Here is an 11,060-nt window from a genome sequence, read left to right as displayed (position 1 = left end):
CTCACTTTGTAGTCCAGGCTGGCCTCGAACTCAGAAATCCGCCTGCCTCTGCCTCCCGAGTGCTGGGATTAAAGGCGTGCGCCACCACGCCCGGCTGACCTTTTATCCTTTTGACTTTTGTAAGAAAATACAATTAGCTTAAATGTACAAGTATTGTACATTTGCATGAAAATATTCTCTCTTCATACCTTTATTTCATATGCTTTACCTACTTTCAATTTTTTGTAATATTGTGTGTGTGCATACACACCTACACACACACTCATACTCACATTCTCCCACCTAGGCCTGTTGAGATTGTGGTCAGGAGTGACATCTTCTACTTCATCCCAGTATCCCAGTGGAGGGTCTTTGGGACAGTAATGTGAGGAGCCATCTCTTCTGCTACAGTAACACCCTCCTCTGGATCACCCCGGAATGACCATCTGGCTTACCAGTTTCTTCTGTTACACATAGAACATAGAACCAGGTTCTTATAGAACTGTAGAAGATCTATCTTACTGTTATGGACTGAAGCCACCCAGAAAGGGAGCAGGGTTCCTCTGGTCACCCGAGGAGCACATAGGTTATTATGATCTGGGGTGACTTCCGTGGAGAATAAACGTTTGGAGCGTTGTGTAAAATCATTTATCTGAGAGCTGTAGTTCCTTGGGGTGTGGATTCAGTTTACAGATATGATCCAAACTGGGCTTCTGCTGATAGAGCACAAGGCTCCTTTTGCCTGGGAATCCACAGCTCGGGACCAATGTTGGTTGAAAGCAGAGATTTGAATATGCGGGAGTATGGATATCCTGCTCTATCTCCATGCATCCTAGACAGGCAGAAGTTTTGTGGTGCCCTCCAGAAAACCACAGACTCACCTCTGCACGGGTGAGGGTTGTCTTCTTGTTTTTAACATTTATTTGTTTATGTATGTGTGTGGGGGGCACACATGTGATATGGAGGTCAGGGGACAAGTTGTGGGGATCAGCTCTCTCTTTTGACCATGTGTTCCAAGGGATGAACTTGGGGTTGTCTATCCACGGAGACACCTTGCAGGCCGAGAATAGTCTGCCTCTCTCATGTACATATGTACACACACAAATAATGAAAATAGATTTTTAAAAAAGAAACATTTCCTTTTTTTAAAAAAGGAACATTTCTAATACTTCAAAATTTTGCTCTTTAGTTATAAAGAAAGATCCTTTGAGACAATTTTGCTTTATTGTGCATACTCTAGCTTGTGGCTTCTAGTACATCTTTTTGGGAGTGTGTGTGTGTGTGTGTGGGGGGGGGCAGGCAGTGTCTTGAAGTTTTGGATCTCAGGCCCCACTGAATTTTCTCACTTAAACGTTTTGAGTATCCACTTATATACAATAGCATGCATTGTATAATTACAGGGTCAAGTATTTTTGTTGTTGTTGTTGTTAAATTTATTTGTGTACGCACATGCATGATACTCTGGCAGGTCTCTCTACCATATGGGTCCTGGGGAATACAGGTGGTCAAGCTTGGCAAGAAGTACCTACCTACTGAGCTGTCTTGCTAACCCGAATTAGAGGTTTTGAATTAGGAAATACTGTGTAAATTTCTGCTGCTGAATGGTCAGTTGGAAGCTTGCTGGGTCACAGACTGAAGGGAATGATAAAAGTTCAAGTTTCTTTAGTCAGGGAGTTTGTTTTTGTTGGAGTGTTTAAGGCCTTGATATAAATATTACTAACAGGGAGCCAGAGAGATGCCTTAGTGGTTAAAAGCACTTGTTGCTCTTACAAAGGACCCAGGTTTGAATTCTTGGACCTTCGTGATGGCTCACAACTGTCTTTAAATCCAGTTCCAGGGAATCCAACGCCCCCTTTTGACCTCTGTAATCACCTATATACCTACACATTAAACAAATTTAAAAATTTTTAAAATAAGTTATAATAATAGCTTGAGATAATAGAGATTTACTTATTAGACAGCTTCTGTGTTCTGGGAAAACAGAGTATGTACCAAGTATAATACTGATCTGATATCTCCATGTTGTTTCCTCCTTTGGGGACACAGGATTTAGGAAGAGGGTTGGCATGGCCACAGGAATATCACCAACATGCTTGGCTGGCCGGCCGATGTGGCTTATACTAAACCAGGTTGGGGAATCAGGACACATGAGGCTCTTTGGGGAAGAGAACAGTCGCAGCTGATTGGTTTCAGAGGACAGACCTTATGCTGTGGAGACGTGGAGTGTGCACTTGATTGGAGATGACACCATGCTTGGAGACTTTGGCAGCCCTGAGGTCTGAGAACACGGTCAGGTGGATGATGCTTTCGGCTTTTTGATGGCTTGTGTGCTCTGTGTTCTTTTTGGCCTGCTCGTGTAGGACTTACGGATATATGCCTTTCTGATCCATGGGTCGCTGTCTCCAGCTGGCATGGCCAGGCTGTTTTTTCTCCCCCAGTTGGAGCATGCGTCGAGGGAACACTGCCTTTGGGTCAGTGTCCGTCTTGCTGCAGATGGGCGGGGTGAGCTGCTCTCCATTGCTGAGTTGCTGTCAGAGATGCTCTTTGATAAGCTTTTTAAAATCTGTTTTGTATTGAGATTTGAACCAGTTCCTTATGTCCTGGGCATCTGATCTTTATCAGATGTTTATAGAGCCTGCTCAGCCCTTCACATGGCTACTTTAGAACTGAAAACTTTAGCAGAGTCTTTAAGGAGTTGAAGCTTCTTGCTCCCATGGAGTAAATGTCAACTTTTCCTTTTGTTGACAATGCTAATGGGCATTTCAGAACCTTGGGGACCTTTGAAGATTTATTCAACATTGGTAATGTAGTAGGCACTCATTACCAGTCCCCTTCGCTCTTTGCTTGACCATCAGAAGGTCTACCCTTCTATTGAAACTACGACCTTAATTACTGTTGCCTTTAGTTCTAAAGTAAGTCTGGATTTCAGCTGTGTTAAATGTGAGAAGGCGTGTCTCTTAGAAACATTGGAAGTCAGTTTTCGTTCTGCTTTCTCCTCAGTTTGTGACTATTGCCTGAGGTTGTTGTAGGTCCTCACAAATCCTAGAATCCAGTTCTACTGTCTACTGAAAGTCATTAATATGATGTTAACTTGTGCATCATCTACCTTACCAGGCCTGAGGGGAAGGACGATATTAGTAGGGAGTGGAACAGGTGTATGCTTACTAGAGGGATTATTAGACCACAGTTTCAGCAAGGACGGACCCCTCTGGGTTGCTGGTGCCACAGTCTATTGTGGGCCTCCATAGTAGATCTAGACTGCTTCCATCTTGACACAAGGGAAGGAGTTGTGTGGTTTCTATGCTCTGGGTCTCTGGACTTGGATGAGACTGGAGGCTTCCATGTTCTCTTCTAACAATTCTAGAGAACACGAGCCACTGTTGTTGTAAAAAGTGACAGCTTTCCTTAATGCAAGTGATTCTTGGGTCCTGAATCTGTTGAGTTTCTGCCTTGTCAGGTTAAAAAATCTTTTTGTTTATTCTTTGAGACTTTCATTCATTATATATATATATATATATATATGAAACAAATTTTGATACCATACACTCTGCTTCCTATTCTTGCTCCCCCAGACCTTTCTACCATGACTGCCTCTGTGCTGGCTAGTTTTTTGTCAGCTTGACATAAGCTAGAGTCCTCTAAAAGGAGAGAACTTCAATGGAGAAAATGCTTCCTTCCACAAGTTCTGGCTGTGAGGCATTTTCTTAATTAGTGATTGATGGGGGAGGGCCCAGCCCATTATGGGTTCTGTAAGGAAGCAGGCTGAGCAATTCATGATGAACCTAGTACTGCCCCATGGCCTCTGCAACAGTTCCTGCCCTGACTTATCTCAGCGATGGACTGTTACCTTGAAGTTTAAGCTGAAATAAGCTCCTCCCTGCCCAGCTTGCTTTTTGGTCTTGGTGTTTTCATCACAGCAATAACTCTGAATAGGACACCCTTCTAACTTTATGTAACCCCCTTTAGTGGTGTGTGGGTGTCATGTGTTTGGATGATGCTAAAGATAGAATGTAGAATCTTTTACGTGTTTAGGGAGCTCTCCACTATTGATCTGTGTCTCTAATCTGTGTTTTTATTGATTCATTTATTTATCCATCACAGACAGGGTTTTATCTTGTTGCCCAGGTTGGCCTTATGCACTCAACCCTCTGGTTTCTCCTTGAGTAGTTGGTAACAAGCCTGTCTTCTTAGTGCATCCATGTAGCCTAGATCTTAACTTGTCTCAGGGAATGGGGAAAATACAATTAAGAAGGTCTTACATGTTGGAAGCCAGGTCAATTGTAGCTGAATTCCAAGTTTTACAATTTGGAGCAAAGGGGAAAGTGATGGGAAGGCGGAGGGAAAGAACTTAGTTGCACAAAATTAACTAAGTTTATTTCTGTTGATGTGTTTTATTTAAAGGACAGAATGGAGTACAGATTGAACTTCTGAGAGAAATGGGTTTAAGTGATTGTTTAGAGTCAGCAAATGAGGAGTTTGGACTAAATCCATTGTTTCTATAGTCCTTAAGTTAACAGGAGTTGATAGTCTCCCAAATGGTTAAGAAAAAAAGTGCCAAAAAGAATAGTATTTGAGACATGTGAAAATGATATGGAGTTGGGCTAAGTACCCATAAACATGGTTTTGTTGGCACAACCTAGTTTACTCATGGGCCTTCTGGTAGAGGCAAAGCAGAGGCCAAGGGTACCGCAACATGGCCTTCCCATCGGAAGCATCAGCAGGGAGAGCACAATGTTCTTGGAGTTGGGATCTTGGTAGTGAAGCACACAGATGAGGAGAGTAATGGAAGCCTGGCGACTTGTTACTCTGCCTAAGACTCTCTTCTCTTTTGACAGAGATACCGAACAAAGCCGTACTGCTGTAGTCTCTGTAGGTATTCGACCAAGGTGCTAACGTCCCTCAAAAATCACCTGCATCGGTATCATGAAGATGAGGCTGACCAGGAGCTGATGATCCCCTGCCCCAACTGCCCGTTCGCCTCCCAGCCCAGGGTGGTGGGCAAGCACTTCAGAATGTTCCATGCGCCTGCACGCAAAGTCCAGAGCTACACAGTGAACATTCTGGGTGAGACGAAGACATCAAGGAGTGACGTGATAAGCTTCACATGTTTAAAGTGTAACTTCTCCAACACTTTGTACTACAGCATGAAGAAGCATGTGCTGGTGGCCCATTTTAATTACTTAATTAACTCCTACTTTGGTTTGCGAACTGAGGAAACAGGAGAGCAACCAAAAGCAAGCGATCCAGTTTCTGTAGATAAAACCCTGCCATTTGACAAGTACTACTGTAAAAAATGCAGCGCCATCGCCAGTAGTCAGGACGCCCTGATGTATCACATTTTGACATCAGATGCACATAGGGACTTGGAGAATAAGCTGAGGTCTGTGATTTCAGAACACATCAAGAGGACTGGGTTTCTGAAGCAAATGCATATTGCTCCTAAACCAGTGACCCACTTGGCTTTACCGCCCAACAGCAGTGCTCCGAGCATTGCAGCCCCTCCACCCTGCTTCCAGCTTGCTTTGCCACAGAACAGTCAAAGCCCTGGCACTGTGCAGTCAGTGACTGTGACCCCAGGCACTTCTGGGAGCCTTACACACTCCCCACCTACCACTGCCCAGTCTCATGTAGCTTTGGTCTCCAGCTCTTTGCCAGTGTGCCCGAGTAGCCTCACCCTGCAGCAGTCAGCTCCCCCGCCTGTCTTTCTCTCTCACAGTGTTGCACTTAATCAGCCTGTGAATACTTCTGTGCTGCCCCTGACTCAGCCAGTTGGGCCTGTGAATAAGTCTGTTGGAACAAGCATCCTTCCTGTGAACCAAGCCATGTGCTCCGTGAACCAGGCTGTCCGCCCTGGGGTTTTACCCCTCACTAAGCCCATGGGGCCCATGAACAGACCTGTGGGGCCCATGAACAGACCTGTGGGGCCTGGTGTCTTGCCTGTGGGGCCCTCTGTTAACTCGGGGGTTCTCCAGGCTACATCTCCTGGGGTGATTTCTGTAGGTCGAGCAGTTCCATCAGGAGTCCTTCCTGCAGGTCAGGTGACCCCTGCTGGTGTGACCCCTGGTCAGGCAGCCACTTCTGGAGTCTTACCCGCTGGCCAGGTGGTTCAGTCATCAACTCTTCCTGTTGGCCAGACAGCTCCTTCTCGAGTTCTCACTCCTGGCCAGACAGTGCCCTTGAGGGTTCTCCCTGCGGGCCAGGCGGTGCCACCTGGGCTGCTTTCCTCAAACCAGACTGTCCCCTCGGGAGTTGTCCCTGTGAATCAGGGTGTGAACTCTGGAGTTCTTCAGCTCAGTCAGCCAGTAACACCAGGAGTGCTTCCTGTGGGCCCCCCAGTGAGACCTGGTGTACTGCAGCTCAGTCCGTCTGTCAGCACCAGCATCCTGCCTGTGAGCCAGCCAGTGAGAGCTGGAACTTCACAAAACACTACTTTCCTTACATCGGGCTCTATTCTCAGACAGCTCATTCCCACTGGGAAGCAGGTGAATGGAATACCCACCTATACGCTGGCCCCGGTGTCTGTCACTCTTCCGGTGCCCTCTGGTGGAGGCCTTGCAGCTGTTGGACCGCCACCCCAGGTGCCAGTGCAGTTCTTGCCCTCAGGCTCGGGCACACAGATGGGCAGCTCCTTGCCCAGCCTGCCCTCTCCACAGGTGTTGGTGAGCCCTGCCCCTAGTGTGTTTGTGCAGGCTACCCCGCCGGTGGCAGATGCAAATCAGGCACTCAAACAGGCCAAGCAGTGGAAAACATGCCCGGTTTGCAATGAGCTCTTCCCTTCCAATGTCTACCAGGTTCACATGGAAGTGGCTCACAAGCAGAGCGAGGCTCAGCTCTGCCAGGTTTGCAATGAGCTCTTCCCTGCCAATGTCTACCAGGTTCACATGGAGGTGGCTCACAAGCAGAGCGAGTCCAAGCCTAGTGAGAAACTGGAGCCTGAGAAGCTTGCTGCATGTGCCCCATTTCTGAAGTGGATGAGAGAGAAGACGGTGCGCTGCCTCTCTTGTAAGTGCCTGGTCTCTCAGGAGGAGCTGATGCACCATTTGCTCATGCATGGCCTGGGGTGCCTGTTTTGTCCGTGCACTTTTCATGATGTCCGGGGCCTTGTGGAACACAGCAGGACTAAGCACCTGGGCAAGAAGAGACTGTCTATGGATTACAGTAACAGGGGCTTCCAACTGGACCTGGATGCCGATGGGAACCTGCTCTTCCCTCATCTCGATTTTATCACCATACTGCCACGAGAGAAACTTGGAGAGCGAGAAGTGTACCTGGCTATCCTTGCTGGAATACACTCCAAGTCGCTGGTACCAGTGTATGTTAAGGTGAGGCCTCAGCCTGAGGTTGCACCAAAGATACCTAACAAACAGAAGCTGACCTGCCCATTTTGTTTTGGCACATTTATGACCGCTGATGCCTATGAGCTACATTTGAAGGAGAGGCACCATGTCATGCCCACAGTCCATACAATGCTCAGGTCTCCAGCCTTTAAGTGCATCCACTGTTGTGGGGTCTACACTGGAAACATGACCTTAGGAGCCATCGCTGTCCATTTGCTCCGTTGTAGAAGTGCTCCCAAGGACAGCAGCTCAGACCTGCAAGTCCAGCCTGGTTTTATTGAGAGCAGTGAACTGCTGATGGTCAATGGGGAAGTGATCCCTGAGTCCACCTTTCCTGTAAAGAGAAAGCTGCCTGAAGGCCAGTTAGGGCTGGAAGACCAGAGGGATGGGGAGGAGCCCCAGCTCACCCTGGGTACTGATGCCAGCTCGGGTTCAGAGAAAGGTCTGAGTGCTGTGCCTCTGAAGAGACTGAAGAGTGAAGTCAGGACAGAGGGGCCGGGGCCCAGTGACGACTCACTGCAGACGCTAGCCTTGGACCCCAGCAAGTACGAGGGGCGTTCCTATGAGGAGAAGAAACAGTTCCTTAGAGATTATTTTCACAAGAGACCATATCCTAGTAGAAAAGAAGTGGAACTGCTGTCTTCACTCTTGTGGGTGTGGAAAATTGACGTGGCTTCATTCTTTGGGAAGAGAAGGTATATTTGCATGAAAGCAATAAAAACTCACAAGCCCTCTGTACTTCTAGGTTTTGATATGTCTGAACTTAAAAATGTCAAACACAGACTGAGCTTTGGTGAGTGTGAATCACAAAACCTGTAGAAGAGTAAGTCTGAAGTCTGCCTGACTTTGGACATCCCATCCCCACCTCTCACTCTGTTCTAAGTGTCTGAGGCCCTTCAAGGTGTTCCAGGTGCTCAGAAAGCCTGAAAGGGAAGCACACACTTCCACAGATGAGCTCTTCTCTGCAGTTTGCTTTGCAGCTGTTTCAGTTTTTCCTTCTGTCATGTAAATTAAATCTTTGGTATTCCATGCACGCCTTGTTTCCCCACCAGTGTCAGTGTCAGTAGCAACAGCCTGCAATCTACAAATTCTTGGTTTTTCATTTTAGGGGATTTCTGCTTGTTTGAGAATACTTGATTAATAGAAAATTAAAGCATCGTTCCCTCTTAGTTTCCAGGCAGCAGCTAGTGACAGCATGTGTTTAGAGAAGCGAGCACTCTTGGTGTGTGGCTCCCTAAGGACATACTTCAAAGCATTAACCCCTGCTGATTCTGTGAGTGCTGGTTAAGAGTACAGATTTCATTTACACCTTTTCAAGTGTTTCCTGACAGCTATATTTTTAATACCATAATTCATTTTAAAAACCTCAAATGCTTTCCATTTATTAAAATATCCTGAATCTGAGATCTGGTGTGTAGTAATAATCAAGTGTTGCTTTACAAATAAAGTCTCTGTAGGAACAGAACTGCTTTATGGTGCATACTATCTTTTGCTGTGATGACAAGTCATTCTCTATTCAAAGGTAAGACAGACTTAGTGCCTTTAGAGTAAACGGAAACCACGGCAGGGCTTCCTTCCTTGGGGCTGCTTGTAGCCTAGCAGGAAGGAGGGGCCCGGGACAGACATGTGGGTCCTGCTCTGGATTGAGACACAACTTGAGATGGAATTCGGGTGTCAGGCATAAGGTGACAAGCAGACCAGAAGCTCTACCTGTGGTTAGAGTAGCTTGGGGGAGATGTGTTAGAGCTGGGTGTTCAGGAGAAGGGGATGGTGAATCAATGAATTTTTCACAGTCCCGTGGATGCCAAATCTTGTTTGTTTTTCCTTACGTGATAAGAACTAATGTAAAGCACCAGAATTGGTAATGAGCACCAGCCAGCTCTGGTCAAAAGCACCCCTCAGCGATGCGCAGCAAGCAGGGGCTTTGGCCCACCTTCAGAAAATGAGGCTTTGATGGCCTCTGGGAGCACTGCAGGGTTGCTATATAGCATTTGTAAGTATAATACTTGCATGTGATTACTAAAATGGATTTTGAGGCAATTATCTGTGACTATTGGTATACCCTGTTGTAAATTCAGAGCTTGTTGGACTTTATTTTTTTTTTTTTTTATTTTCAGAGTGTCTATTTTTGAATTAAAATTTGTTAAACCACTGAAAATAAAACTGTCCAATTCTTGTAACACTAAAACATTCTTAAGTCAAGCAGGGTGGTGTATACTTGCTGTGTGAACTTCTCCAGAATCAGGGAGGCTTTCTGAGCCTAACAGGTGTGTTGCATGCCACCCTTTAAGTCTCAGCATGTCCTTTCATGCCGATGTTACTCTGCAACTTGTGTTTTACAGAGGCAGAGGCTAAGGTTCATGTAGGCAGCCAGTGGTCTGGTCTGCTCAGGGTTTGAGGTCCTTCCCTGGATTTGTGCTGAGACTAGAGCATCATGGACAAGTTTGTCATTTTCTGAAACCTGGGTCTCCTTGCTCAAGGTTGGGCTTGAAGCCATGTTGTCTTTAGGCTTCTATGTAGCTCTTCTAAGTATCAAAATAGATAAAACACCCTGATGTGAGACATCTTCCTGGGTATACAAACTAATCTGGAGATAGTTCTAGAGTATTTACTGTGTGCTAGGCACCCCTCTAAATCTGGGTACCTTTAATGAGGAATGAAAGGCCTGGTTAAGTTAGCATAGCAGGACACAAAAGGCCCTTCACTCAGGCAGTCCCAGCTGAACTTTGCTCTTTCACAGTAAAGCTTCTACTAGTGAAAGGCTAGAACTGTCCCACGCTTGCCAGTTGAAGCTCATTCTCTCGTCACTGGCCGGCGTGCTTGTTGCTCTCAGCCTTTTCCTGACAGGACTTCACTGGTGGCTGTGCTGCTCTTGTGCCTACTTGAAGCTTCAGCTTCTCAGAGTCATGCCAGAAGACCCCAGCTTCAGAACTGTTGTAGTTCCTGAGAACTCCTGACTTTTAGTCAGTGTTTAATACCTATTCTGACTACAAGTGCAAATATCCTCAGGTGCTGAAGGCTCTTGTTTGAAAGTGAAGTTTTGCTTTTGAGACAGGGTTTCTCTGTGTAGCCCTGGCTGTCCTGAAACTTGCTCTGTAGACCAGAATGGCCTTGAATCCACAGATCTACCTGCCTCTTCCAAGTGCTGAGATTGAAAGCGTATGCCACCCGACCTGTTTGTTTGTCTTTTTTCTTCCTGAGTAGCCAGGCTATCCTTATTAAACTCAGAGATCCTGGCCCTGAAACCTGACCGCTGGAATTGTGGATTGTGCCACTACAAAGTTTATTATGATTTTTTTTTTTAAAGCATTTTGCCCTGAAGATAATTTTTAAAAGTTCAAGTTTGTCGACATGTGCTGGAGGAAGTGCACTTATCATGTGATGCCATACATGACTGCGGCAGGTGGCAGGGCTTTGACGTGTATGTTGCGTGCGGTTAGCCACTGCTGATGTCTTTATTCTAAATACAAGGAAGAAGAGCCAGGGTGGGTAGCAAGGCGGTTGAGGCTTCATGTAAAAGCATTCCATTAATGCTGAGGCTGATCTTTTGACGCCCTCTCCTGAACTCTGTGCTGCAGGTCATGATTTTCTGATATGATATGTCACAGTAACGCCCTGACTTGCTTTTAGGGATGCCTTGCTGTGCTGGTCATTGTGGTTTGCAGGCATCACAGCTGGAGGACCCTTTTGAGTTCTTTCTTTCTCTCTCTCTCTCTCTCTCTCTCTCTCTCTCTCTCTCTCTCT

At 46.3% G+C, this 11,060-nt stretch overlaps 1 protein-coding gene across 1 annotated transcript in view; it reads left to right on the top strand.

The window, feature by feature from the left end:
- Adnp2 (ADNP homeobox 2) overlaps positions 1 to 8,680 on the top strand; it is a 24,447-nt gene extending 15,767 nt beyond the window's left edge. Inside the window, exon 4 of the mRNA XM_021214873.1 lies at positions 4,815 to 8,680. Coding sequence (XP_021070532.1) covers positions 4,815 to 8,135 — 3,321 coding nt within the window. The 3' untranslated portion in view covers positions 8,136 to 8,680. The remainder of the gene's footprint in view (positions 1 to 4,814) is intronic.
- Positions 8,681 to 11,060: the final 2,380 nt, after the last annotated feature.

This window comes from Mus pahari, chromosome 15 (genome assembly GCF_900095145.1).
Source record: "Mus pahari chromosome 15, PAHARI_EIJ_v1.1, whole genome shotgun sequence".
NCBI classification, from domain to species: domain Eukaryota; kingdom Metazoa; phylum Chordata; class Mammalia; order Rodentia; family Muridae; genus Mus; species Mus pahari.
The sequence above is the reverse complement of the archived record's forward strand: the minus strand, read 5'-3'. Positions and strand labels throughout refer to the sequence as shown.